Source organism: Littorina saxatilis, linkage group LG17, assembly GCF_037325665.1.
Source record: "Littorina saxatilis isolate snail1 linkage group LG17, US_GU_Lsax_2.0, whole genome shotgun sequence".
In the NCBI taxonomy this organism is placed as follows: domain Eukaryota; kingdom Metazoa; phylum Mollusca; class Gastropoda; order Littorinimorpha; family Littorinidae; genus Littorina; species Littorina saxatilis.
In genome coordinates this window covers 2,521,148-2,534,829 of record NC_090261.1, presented here as the reverse complement: position 1 = coordinate 2,534,829, position 13,682 = coordinate 2,521,148, and the positions used below count along the sequence as shown (strand labels likewise).

At 41.8% G+C, this 13,682-nt stretch overlaps 1 protein-coding gene across 1 annotated transcript; it reads right to left on the bottom strand.

Moving 5' to 3' along the window:
* Positions 1 to 637: 637 nt before the first annotated feature.
* On the bottom strand, positions 638 to 10,644 carry LOC138953226 (uncharacterized). Its single transcript, XM_070325025.1, has 5 exons — positions 10,205 to 10,644; positions 6,028 to 6,191; positions 2,988 to 3,128; positions 2,251 to 2,329; positions 638 to 1,414 (listed from the first exon to the last, which is right to left on the bottom strand). Exons 1-5 carry the CDS (start codon positions 10,307 to 10,309, stop codon positions 1,073 to 1,075), a joined length of 831 nt encoding a protein of 276 aa, XP_070181126.1. The 5' UTR covers positions 10,310 to 10,644; the 3' UTR covers positions 638 to 1,072.
* Between the last annotated feature and the right edge of the window lie 3,038 nt (positions 10,645 to 13,682).

Below are 13,682 nucleotides of genomic sequence, written 5' to 3'. Positions count from 1 at the left end.
TGTCAGTCAGTGCCACGGTGTGTGTGTGTGTGTGTCAGTGTGACGCGGTGCCAGAGTGTGTCAGTCACAGTGTGTGTTAGCCGGCTCAGCCACGCTCAAATAAGGGTACCCTCAAAATCGACCATACAAACACGGAAGGGACCAATAAAACATCGTCAAAACATTATAATAGGCAAAATGTGACAAATTTTACATACGAGAAGAAGGTCAAATCAATTATCTATCCAGAACATGTTGTTTTTAGCTAGCTTGCGTATTTCGTGCGCTATGCTATTCCTACTGATGCGGCAGGTTTCGACCAAAGGAGAGGTCAAACACGGGAGGTTTTGCGTCAATTTTGATGGGTACCATGACAAAAAGCGCTAAATTTCCACAATGATGACTTCGTGGATTGCTTTGAAATTTTCAGAATACTTTGCCCTAAGCCATTAAACCTCGATTTTTCTTCCTACCCTCCCCCCTCCAGATGATGATTATAGCAGCAAGGCTAATTGACACCCCCCCCCCCCCCCCCCCGAAAACTGGCCTCACCCTATCAGTTTCAAGTAATTCTTATAACGTGAAAACTCGTAAACGAAAGGGAAATAACGGACATCCCGCAATGGCTTCTTTTACAGAATCAAATCAAATAAAAATGTATTGTTCACATGTTTATTCCTTACTAAGCAAATTATTGAAGTAGCTCAATTTTACCATTTTCAGCCAAGGTCAATCTCTCTCTCTCTCTCTCTCTCTCTCTCTCTCTCTCTCTCTCTCTCTCTCTCTCTCATTGTCTCACACACACACACACACACACACACACACACACACACACACACACACACACACACAGGCGCGCGTGCACGCACACATCTACATAAACAATATTTGAACATGCAATGTCAGTGGTGGGCAAGCGCGATTCTTTATACATAATTATGTGTATTCATGAAAGTGTCAATGGTCCGTCCCTGGAACATTATGTGGTAAATCTCTATGATCTCATGGTGGTGACTAATACTTGGTCATCATCACTCCTTTAGGGGGTCCCTGGAACATTATGTGGTAAATCTCTATGATCTCATGGTGGTGACTAATACTTGGTCATCATCACTCCTTTAGGGGGTCCCTCCGGTCTCTTTGGGACAGGACGAGAGGGAGGGGGAGTCCTGGACCCACTCCCCCCTTCAGCCAAGCGCGGCCGGAAGAAGTACTTGGAGCTGCCCTGCGGCTGCTGGATGTCCCTCTCTGAGCTGGCCTCGCTGTCGTTCCGCCCCTTGGTGGCTTTACTTCCTGTTTGCTGGCGGCCCCTGATAGGCCAGCTGGGCATGGAGAAGGGGAGGGAGGAGGCGGAGAGAAGGTCTGCCTTCCACACGTGGAACATGTCGCAGAGAATGAGTAGCAACCACAGCACCCACCCCAGCCACACTCCCGCCTGCAAGCAACACAGATATACGGTTAGAACATGTCGCACAGGATGAGCAGCAACCACAGCACCCACCCCAGCCACACTCCCGCCTGCAAGCAACACAGATATACGGTTAGAACATGTCGCACAGGATGAGCAGCAACCACAGCACCCACCCCAGCCACACTCCCGCCTGCAAGCAACACAGATATACGGTTAGAACATGTCGCACAGGATGAGTAGCAACCACAGCACCCACCCCAGCCACACTCCCGCCTGCAAGCAACACAGATATACGGTTAGAACATGTCGCACAGGATGAGCAGCAACCACAGCACCCACCCCAGCCACACTCCCGCCTGCAAGCAACACAGATATACGGTTAGCACATAGATGAGCAGCAACCACAGCACGTACCCCAGCCACACTCCCCCCTGCAACACAGAGGTACGGGTAGAACATGAAACCGCGGAAACACTACAGGGCATGAAGAAGGATACACGGAGACCGAGATCTAAACACTATGTGTCTGCTTCACACACGGTTGTGCATGTAAAATATTTCTTTTTATCCTTTCCTTCCCTCTTTGGCTTGTTTTTCTTTCCTACGTCACTCATACTGGTTTGCCGTTCATTTATTTCTTCGCTAAAACTAGTATTCTTTCTTTCCTTCCTTTTTTTCTTTCATCCTTTTCAGATTTTCACTGAGTGAGTTTGAACTGGTATTGTTTTAGATGGCATTGGCATGGTAAACAAATAAATAGCGAAAGCAAATGAAATTCGTACAATCAGACCCATACTGCCCACGATACAATGGACGCCTTCCAAATCTGTCTACTCGTAATTATAAGTGTTGTTACTTACCTCTGCAATATTCAGACGAAGATGATAATGTTTGAGAAAGCTGTTGGTTGCAGGGATGTAGATGTCCAGAGACCCACACCTACACACAAAAATACGGTTTACAATCAGGAAGTAAATGACGACAAGTGTACAAGATGACAAGATGTTATTAACAGCACGAACTACACGCTGATATCCACAAAGTTTCAATAGTGAGTCCCCAAACAAACAAACAAACACAGAAGAAAACATATGAGTATGTCTGCCTGTCGATCTGTTTGTCTGTCTGCCTCTTTAGTCTGCGGGTGTATTTTCACCCCTGGTATAATGGTGTGTATAGGATTCGGTCGATGTGTTTGTTTGTTTGTGTGTTTGTGTTCGCATATAGATCTCAAGAATGAACGGACCGATCGTCACCAAACTTGGTGAACAGGTTCTATACATTCCTGAGACGGTCCTTACAAAAATTGGGACCAGTCAAACACACGGTTAGGGAGTTATTGGTGGATTAAGATTCTACAAGGACTTATAGAGGGACATATTAATGGTCAAAGGGAAATAACCTTCTCAGTTGGTGGCAGTGAGAATGGTAAGGACGGGGGTGTTTTTCCTACCTCGGAGGAATTTCTTGTTCTTCATGGTCCTCACAAGCCTCTGTATCTACCTTCGACATACAACGCGACTACCCTTAAACACAATGCTGACAAACTGTTGGAATGAAAGAAAGAGAAAATGGGAGAAAACCAGCCCATTCTCACTTGTCAGGGTGCGGTTTGAAGACCTCGGAGCACATGACGTTGAAGCCATGGGAAATGAGGCCACCGGACACCAGCGTCAGCAAACAGGATATGACGTCAACAACGGTGCAGACGATGAGAAATACCTTGTGACCTATATACCTGTGTGCGAAGAAGACAGCATTAACTTCAGTTTGATGCGTAAGACTTGAAGTACTAACCCTGGAAACAGGGGGAGGTAACTCCCAAAACAAAACAAAACCTTGACAACAAGGTCCTGGTAGTTACCTCCCCTCACCGGCCGCCCGCGCATGCGCGGCACATATCGCCGGCATACTCATTCCCAATGAAACACCACCTTCAACCATGAACAAGTCGCGTAAGGCGAAAATACAACATTTAGTCAAGTAGCTGTCGAACTCACAGAATGAAACTGAACGCAATGCAACGCAGCAAGACCGTATACTCGCTATCGTCAGTCCACCGCTCATGGCAAAGGCAGTGAAATTGACAAGAAGAGCGGGGTAGTAGTTGCGCTGAGAAGGATAGCACGCTTTTCTGTACCTCTCTTTGTTTTAACTTTCTGAGCGTGTTTTCAATCCAAACATATCATATCTATATGTTTTTGGAATCAGGAACCGACAAGGAATAAGATGAAAGTGTTTTTAAATTGATTTCGAAAATTTAATTTTGATAATAATGTTTATATATTTAATTTTCAGAGCTTGTTTTTAATCCAAATATAACATATTTATATGTTTTTGGAATCAGCAAATGATGGAGAATAAGATGAACGTAAATTTGGATAGTTTTATAAAAAAAATTTTTTTTTACAATTTTCAGATTTTTAATGACCAAAGTCATTAATTAAATTTTAAGCCACCAAGCTGAAATGCAATACCGAAGTCCGGGCTTCGTCGAACATTACTTGACCAAAATTTCAACCAATTTGGTTAAAAAATGAGGGCGTGACAGTGCCGCCTCAACTTTCACGAAAAGCCGGATATGACGTCATGAAAGACATTTATCAAAAAAATGAAAAAAATGTATGGGGATATCATACCCAGGAACTCTCATGTCAAATTTCATAAAGATCGGTCCAGTAGTTTGGTCTGAATCGCTCTACACGCACGCACACACACACACACACACACACACACACACACACACACACATACACCACGACCCTCGTCTCGATTCACCCCTCTATGTTAAAACATTTAGTCATAACTTGACTAAATGTAAAAACGATTGCGGGGTAGGTTGGGAGGGTATTTACTAAGTGAGTTGGGTAAGTATATTAATTAAATGAAAATTTGATACATCCCGTGATCTCGGAGTCTTTTTTGACAAAGATCTTAGCATGAAACAGCATGTAGTCCAAACATGTAAAGCAGCGCGAATGGAGATCCGGCGTATAGGTTCCATTCGACAGTACCTTACCGAAGACGCAACCAAAAGACTAGTCTGTTCCGGCATACTCTCTAGATTAGACTACTGTAATTCACTGCTCGCTGAATGTCCCAAATCTGTCACCAAGCCCCTGCAACTAGTCCAGAACGCTGCCGCTAGACTCGTGTTTCGAACACCTATGAAACAAAGCGTCACGCCTCTACTCAAACAGCTACATTGGCTTCCAGTGGAACAAAGAATTAAATACAAGATCTGCTGCATTTTCTATCAAATTGCCGCGGGCACGGCTCCACAGTACCTGTCCGATCTCGTGCAGAAAAACAATCCTGAAAGGGTTGTCCGCTCTGCCTCCCAAAATAAATTTGTCAAAGCTCCTAAGTATCAGAGGGACGATCATGGTGGCCGCTGTCTTTCAGTCGCAGCTGATCATATCTGGAACAAACTCCCTTTGTCTCTACGTCTCAGTCCATCTCTGCCTTCTTTCAAAGCAAATCTCAAGACTCACCTCTTCAGAGAAGCATTCTATGATGATGTAGTTGTCGCGACCCTGTGAATGTGCACTTTTCGGATGAACAATGTTTACTGTGTGTGTGTGTGTGTGTGTGTGTGTGCGTGGTGCGTGTGTGTGGACATGTGTGTGTGTGTGTGTGTGTGTGTGTGTGTGTGTGTGTGTGTGTGCATCATAATTGTTGTGTATACTCCGAGTTCGTTCCTGTAAGAGCCTCTGGATTTTTGTAACATTTATGTTTTGTTTTTGGTTTTTGTTGTAAAGTGTTTATGATTGTGTTCTATTCCGTCAATGGCGTCATTCTGGTAATGATGTTGTTATTGCTTTTGTAAAGCGCTTTGTGTGTTCGAAAGCGCTATAGAAATCACCATTATTATTATTATTTTATTAAATCACATATTCTTACTCCAACTCATATAAATAGCAGATTGCTACATAAGGTGGCGGGAAACTCACTTAAATCTGATAAGAAACCGGCCTGCTTCAACCATGACTGGTAAGCAACTACTACCATTGCCGTGGGTACTAAAAAACCCACAAAAAGTAGTTAAAGAAAGACGTTTTAAACATAACGTCCAACGTACGAGCATCAGTTTCTTAAAGACGGTATACTCAACCTAGTCATGTGTTCATGCAGTAAAGCAACCGCACACTTCTTTGTCCTTTTTGTGTGGTGTCCATGGCAGCCATGTCAGTTTATACTTTCATCCGTTTTGTGTTAATGGGTAAGGCAAACAAAAAGCTAGGATGCATGCATTAGACGCTGAAGCCTGGAGCTCAACATCGGTTTCTCTTTGTATGTTGGTCAGAAAAAGTATAATTAAAAAAACATCCGTTTACTTGTGCAACTGTTGCCCCAAAGAAATAATATCAAACGAATGAACATCATTAACCTACTCCGATCCCCCCCCCCCCAACACACACACACACACACACACACACACACACACACACACACACACACACATACACACACACACACACACACCTGTGAGAGGTGTCTTAAAGTCTTTGTTTGGTCGAAAACATTGTTTATTAAAACTTGATTAATCATATATTCGCACAGCCTATGCTTTTGCTTTGGGAAATATCATATATTTCCTATGACAGAAACAAGCGAGATTGTACACGTGTACTTACTCTTTGCCAAAAATGCCCCTCAACGCGACGACGATGAAAACAGCCCGTGCCAGGCAGTAGAGGAGAAGAAAGATAGTTGCTATGGCAATGGGAAAGCTGCACAACGCATCGGAACCATAACTCGTGCTGTGTGCATACAGAATGCAGTTACCTCCCGTAGTGCTCTGCAATCAAAACAAATCATGGAATATATATATATATATATGACTAAGTGCCAAAAGGTGCTCACAGAACAGAAGACGACTTTGTTTTACAATAAAAATGTTTCTAAAAACGTGTGTCTGCTGAAAATTGGTGTGTGTGTGGATGAATGTGCGAAGAGATAGTGGACATAATTTCGTGTGTCTGACTTGAACGGTTTTGAAGTTATCTTTGTTTAAAGTCAAAAATAACGCCAAAACCGGCCATCTGAAAAAGGACATCGTGATACCTCGTGTTTTGAATATGCCACAGAAAAATAACAAGAAGCACAAATGAATTGCATTTAGTTTGATTGAATGCCTGAAACATCGCTTTACAGACGAGACCAAACGTCAAATCTAAATCTCGAGAGAATTTTTTTTTTTCGATAACCGAATTTTAAGGTGTCGCACGCAAGATGATTCGTCATCACGGCATACATTTTTCAATCGCAGATATTTACTAAATTTCTTTTTCAAAAACTCTGGAATTGATGTCGACACGTCAAGCGATAACGGTGTATCAAACTGCTGTCTTTCAAGTAATCCAGCAAAGACTGCAGAACTTTTGAACAGCATTTTTGAAAACGATTTGAAAATTTCGTCATATCTTGCGTGCGACAAAATGTTCGGTAATTAACGGTTATTTTCTTTTAAAAACAAAATTTACATGTACAAAGATCTACTTCATTTACGGAACCACGTGACACATTCTGTGTTCAAAATTTGTGAAGAAATCACGAACCACGATTGCGCTATCAAGTGTTGAAATTATGTCGTCAACATCTTTTCAGATCTTGCGTGCGACACCTTCTTGCGTTCAACATAAAATGTCACTACCTTATCGAGTTTAATGGGTAAAACTAACTATTTGTTGTCTTAGTTTAATCTTCTTAATTAAAAGCGTAATAAAACCGAACTTCTAAGATGAATTTTAATTGAGATTAGCGAAAGAGCGGGCACGCAAGTCGACCTTAAAGTAAAAGAATGATAACACGAGCGTTTGTCGTGTTGTCTTGCGTGCAACACATTGTCCAAAAAGGAAAATGTATATTTTTCTCAGACGTTTTTTAAGTTGAAACCTTGAAACTTCACACACATTTGGGGTTTAATCGCCCCCATGCATGGTAAAAGTCTTGTTGACCCTTGTCAGATTTCAAGGTCACGGCTGGGTCACATGTGGTTCAGAAAACGGATGAAACATATTTTTTCAGAGATTTTTGAAGCTAGAACCTTCAAACTTCAAACAACGCTTTTGCTTAATGATTGTTCAACATGGAGAATTCAAGGTTGATCCTTGAGAAATGTGAAGGTCATAGCAGGGTCTCGTGTGGGTAAAAAAAAAAACATAACCTTTTTCTCAGAGTTTTTCAAAGCAAGAACCTTGAAAGTTCACATTTTTGGGCTTAATAGCCTCCATACACGGTTAAAGTCTTGTTGACCTTTGTCGAATCTCAAGGTCACATGGGCAAATCAAAAACACGAAAATGCATCATTATCTCAGTTTTTTTTAAAGGGAGAGCCTTCAAACATCACACAACTCTCAACTCCGACTTAAAGAAGTTAAGGTAGATCCTTGTCACATGTCAAGGTCACAGAAAGGTCTCGTACGGGTAAAACAAACAAAACAAACAGATAATATTCATTTTTTCAGCTTTGTTGTTAGCTAGAATAGAGGCACATGCCACCATTCCATTCAACATGACTCATAGAAATGTATGATGTATGACGTAATTGCATTGTGTGTAATGACGCGGCTGCCTCTGTAGTTATTCCAGCCTTTGAAGAAATGGCGTTTTTCCTTGCTTGGACACATTTTTCCTTTTCTTGGATGTTTCAGGAGTTTGGGTGAGTTTGGTGTATATGGTTGAACACAATTTAAAATTTGCATAAAAGTGTATTAAAATAAACAGTGGTAGCCAGTCTCATCTGTTGTGTCGACAATTTAATCTCTTTTGTGTGACCTCAACTTGACCCCTCTGATTGCTCTCAATCATGGAAATTGACCACACTTTGATTATAACCAAACAACATCAAAACTTTGGAATGTGTGAAGTTTCAAAGGTGTTGCTTAAAAGGCGTTCGTGAAAATGACAATTGTATGTGTCTGACTTCAATGCGACCCCGCTGCGACCTTGACGTTTGATTTTATCAACCAGACTTTCATCATGTGTGAATGACTTCAAACACTATAAAACTAGTTGAAGAAATTGACAATTTTTCAAAGTTTAAGCCAGATGGCACTGCTGTGACCTTGAAATTTGACAAACATTAACCAGGCGGTCACCTTTTTTAGAAAATATCCTTAAAGGATCTTTAACCTTACTGTGACCTTGGAATTTGATGAGGTTTAATTTAACTTGCGTAGTGTGCCAAGTTTCAAGGCCCTAGCTTCAAAAACATATGAGAAAACCTCATTGAAAAATGTATATGTTTGACCTCAACGCGACCCTGCTGTGACCTTGACTTTTTCAACCAGACTTTAATCGTGTGTGAACATTATACACTAGAACTGTGTGTATTTTCAAAGCTCGTGCTATAAACGCGCTGAATAAATTGAAAATATTCCACATTTGGACCAGATGTGACCCCGCTGTGACCTTGAACTTTGACAAAGATTAACAAGCAGGTCACTTTTAATGAGGTTTTATAAAAATGCTGAAAGTATGTGAAGTATGTAAAGTCTAACTGATCTAGTATTAAAACATGTAAGACGTGACAACGACAATTTTCCAGTTTGCAAAGGAAATTTAACCTCGCTGTGACCTTGAAATTCAATGTTGTTTAGTGTGATGTGCACCATACCTGGAGGTCATTATACTTTGGTTGTGTGCCAAGTTTCAAAGCCCTAGCTTTAAAAACGTGCGAGATAACCTTAATGCTATGACTCAGTGCCGTTTTGAATGATATAACGAACAAAATTATCGTTATTTGTAAAATCATTTGGGTAAATTTATCTTTTCTTTTCGTAATTGGGTTCCAGCATCTGTTGTCTTAACAAAAATCACAATATCAGTCGTGTTTGTCAACTTTTATTTTTTAGCCCCTTTGTCCGCTTTTCGTGCGCACCTTTTGGCACTTAGTCATATATATATGATCAAAGAAGTGAAGACATTTATATATCAAGACAATCCACTTCATTATCATTCTGTTCTATCGCGTTTCTTCGTTCATCCGTCTCCTCCCTACTCCTAACAACTTCTCTATCTGGCCTATACTGCACTTTTTTTCTCATTTTCATAACTTTATTGTACTGGTCAACGCTGGGAAATTCGGGTGGCTTCCTCCAAGTGGAAAGCTAGCAGCAACAGAGTCCCGCTACCCAGGTGTCTGCGTGTTTATTTATAATCAGCCACCTGCACTTATGGCAGCCGAATGGCCGAGGTCTTTTACGTGCCACAGTGGTGACACGGGCGTGGAACATGGATACCGTCTCTGAGTCCGCACATAAAGTTGACCCGTGTCGGTCCCTTGTGAAGCCTCAGTCTCAAACCAAACCCAACAAGTGCAACAAGTGCGACTTACCGTACTTATACCAATACAGTCGCAGGTCTTTGGGCTATAGGCCTAACATAAGGAATTCAATGCTACATTTTACGAACTGTATATTATACCATACTCCTAAGTTGCGGATGTTCACTTGAACAAGTTACGACTATTTCACTTACTCTTAGTGAGTCACACTATCAATGACTACTCAGTACTGACACACATGTGACAAGCGATTCTGAAAGAACCACACTGACAAACACACACACACACAAACACACACACAGCACTACTACACTCACACACACACCGCTACACACAGACACACACACACACACACACACACTATACACACAATCTATACATGCAAGCACGCACAAGCACACACACACAGACAGACACACAGACACACACACATCGCTACACACACACACACACAAACACGCACACACACATTATACACACAGGCAATACAGGCACACACACACACACGCACACTGTCAACTCACCAAGATGAGGGAGAGAGAAACAATGACGAGAAGTGCGCAGAAGGACAGCACACTACAGATCACTACTGTCACGATCCTCACGTTGCCCTCGGTCAACACTTCCATGGTGTCACGAAATTCACTTCCGCATGGCCGTCTCAGTCAAGCAGTAGTGTTTAGTTCAACACACACAACTCATCAACTGTGTTATGGAGGAGATTGCTCTAGCACACCGTCATACATCTCATTTCTGACAGCGTTTTCCTTTGGCGTTGGCGAAGAGAAATAGACAATGTACTAGCGACACAAGTGTGACAAGTTCCTAGTCAAGCAAGTTGAGCCATTTACATCCTTGGGGTCCGTTTGTGTCGAGTACCGTGTGCACACTGGGCCCTGCCACTGTTACTCGCACTGTCTGTGTTGAGACTGACTCGTACAGAGTCAAGTGTATGCACTGTCTGTGTTGAGACTGACTCGTACAGAGTCAAGTGTATGCATGCCCTGTACGCCACTTGAGTTGTTTGGCATTTTGCCCATTTATTTGTTTTTGCCATGTTAAAGCCACATGCAGAGTCACCGGCTCATACTCAACTCTCAGGTGAGAGTTTTCACCAAACTTGAAACCAGACAAACCAACAAACAAACACAAACAAACTAACTAACTAACTAACTAACAAACAAATAAACAAAACAAAATTCTTCGATCATATATATATGCATGTTTACAGTATGGGTTTACAGAGTATTTCAAAGTTCACTTGGTGTTAAAACTCCGATATTCGGCTAGATGTTAGCAGTGAACATTGCATTTTTTCAACAGTTTGCAACACAAAACGTGGAGTGTTTAAAATTCCGGATACAACACGACGAAAAAGCCAGATAACCGGATTTGTCAGATGTGTTTTCTTCCTTCCGCTTAGGATAAACTAAGCCAAAATCAACAAATTGACAAAAACAGTGTTGCCCCCGCACAGTAGGCTATATTCATTGTTTTCCTCACCACTGGAGGGGCAAAACTGTTCGCCACGCCCACACACAGGCCCCTGGAGTTAACACTTGCAAATTGTCAATCACTAGACCAATCAATCAATCAATGAGTCTTATATCGCGCATATTCCGTGGGTACAGTTCTAGGCGCTCTGCAGTGATGCCGTGTGAGATGAAATTTTATACGGCCAGTAGATTGCAGCCATTTCGGCGCTTATTTACCTTTCACGGCCTATTATTCCAAGTCACACGGGTATAGCCTGGTAGACAATTATTAACTGTGCCTAAGCAATTTTGCCAGGAAAGACCCTTTTGTCAATCGTGGGATCTTTAACGTGCACACCCAATGTAGTGTACACGGGGGGAGGTTCGGACACCGAAGAGAGTCTGCACACAAAGTTGACTCTGTGAAATAAATTTCCGCCGAACCTGGGATCGAACTCACGCTGACAGCGGCCAACTGAATACAAATCCAGCGCGCTACCAACTGAGCTATATCCCCGCCCAGAGTCGCACCCTGTGAGCTATAGAGCTACTAATCCAGCAGTTTGAAATGTTAGCAACAACTTTCAGTCTAAAACTGCATGATTATTCATTCCACAAGAAAGTCTCAGTTTCATAAGCTTGCATAACATAAAGTAGAACGTTAGAGCCTTTAAATCTATGTTAAAATCGAAATCCAGTAATCCAGCATAAGACCATCGCTTCTGTGTATTTTAGTTGTTGGTGGTGTGCGTTCGCATCGAAAAACAAAATCTGACGAATATATGTGTTTAAATAATCATGCAGTTGTTTCACCTTGTGGTTCATCAATTTGATGTATTCATTATTCTGTCTGTTCTGTGCCTGTGCGAGTGTTGCATGACTGTCACTCCAACTCAGATAGTTAAGCAGTGCAAAAAGAATAATTTTGTAAAATGCACTATAGAAAGGGTCGGATCAGGTGCGTGTTTTGTGATACTTTCATGACTTGATTCACACTTTCTGAACATTTTTATTGCCACTTAAAGTGCACCTTACTAAGTGTTACGAGTAAGATGCCTAATGGGTACTGCCGAAGCAGCAACGACAACAAGAACGATATCAAAATAAAACAGAAACAAAACCAAAAACACAGCCAATAAAATTAAACGGAACAAAAGCGAAAACAGTCAAACAACAACAGCAGCAACAACCGATGGACACACACACACACACACACACACACACACACACACACACACATAGTTGAATTTTTCTTCTTCCTGTTCTAATGTGTGGAAACCGTTGTTACCACATATTCGCTAAAAGGACAGACACGAGAGAGACACAGAGAGTGGTTATGGGTAATACAAAATTAAAGCCCCTGCTTCGTATGTGAACAACATGGAATGCACTCAACACGTGAAACATTAACTCAATACATTTTATTTACCTATGAGCTACGTGTGCAAATAGAGATCTCCGTGTATACAATAATACTAGAAACATGTAAATGATAATACGACATGCCAAAACGAACAGTGAAACAACGAACCAGCATGCTTTAATCAGAGAATAGCTCAGTCACAACCACAAATCGTGTAACACATGTAAAACAAGTAGGTTAGAAACAAAATGTTAAGTAAGAAAACGTCTGGTTTCTAAATTGCTATAAAAGATTAGTTGAAAACATTTGGATTATTCGATCACGGATTTAGATAGCATTCACGTTTGGGCGTTAGCAATTTTCTCCCCCCTTTCCTAACCTAGGTGGTGGGTTCAAGTGCTAGTCTTTCAGATGAGACGAAAAACCGAGGTCCCTTCGTGTACACTACATTGGGGTGTGCACGTTAAAGATCCCACGATTGACAAAAGGGTCTTTCCTGGCAAAATTGTATAGGCATAGATAAAAAAAAAATGTCCACCAAAATACCCGTGTGACTTGGAATAATAGGCCGTAAAAAGTAGGATATGCGCCGAAATGGCTGCGATCTGCTGGTCGATGTGAATGCGTGATGTATTGTGTAAAAAATTCCATCTCACACGGCATAAATAGATCCCTGCGCCTTGAGTCCGAGTCTGGAGATACGCGCGCGATATAAGACTTCATATAATATAATATGTAAAATAGTAAACGTAAAAGACAGCAGTGCAAAGCTGCAGTCAAACCCGTTTTTTCTTGCAGTGCTTTCAAGTTACGCAGTATAGTGAATGAGTCTAGGAACATAAAATATGACCTACAAGGTTCAATGAAGCAAGCAAATCACACAATCTCTTCACACAATCGGGCGGGGATATAGATCAGGTGGTAGCGCGCTGGATTTGTATTCAGTTGGCCGCTGTCAGCGTGAGTTCGATCCCAGGTTCGGCGGAAATTTATTTCAGAGTCAAATTTGTGTGCAGACTCTCTTCGGTGTCCGAACTCCCCCCCCGTGTACACTACATTGGGTGTGCACGTTAAAGATCCCACGATTGACAAAAGGGTTTCCTGGCAAAAATTGCTTAGGCACAGTTAATAATTGTCTACCTATACCCGTGTGACTTGGAATAA

Excerpts from the sequence above, each read along its gene's own strand:
- LOC138953226 (XM_070325025.1), bottom strand. The coding sequence starts at position 10,309 with ATGGAAGTGTTGACCGAGGGCAACGTGAGGATCGTGACAGTAGTGATC. Across the intron at positions 3,129-6,027 it reads AGGGGCATTTTTGGCAAAGA|GTATATAGGTCACAAGGTAT; the intron begins GTAAGTACACGT and ends CTTCGCACACAG. Across the intron at positions 1,415-2,250 it reads TTCGTCTGAATATTGCAGAG|GCGGGAGTGTGGCTGGGGTG; the intron begins GTAAGTAACAAC and ends TGTTGCTTGCAG.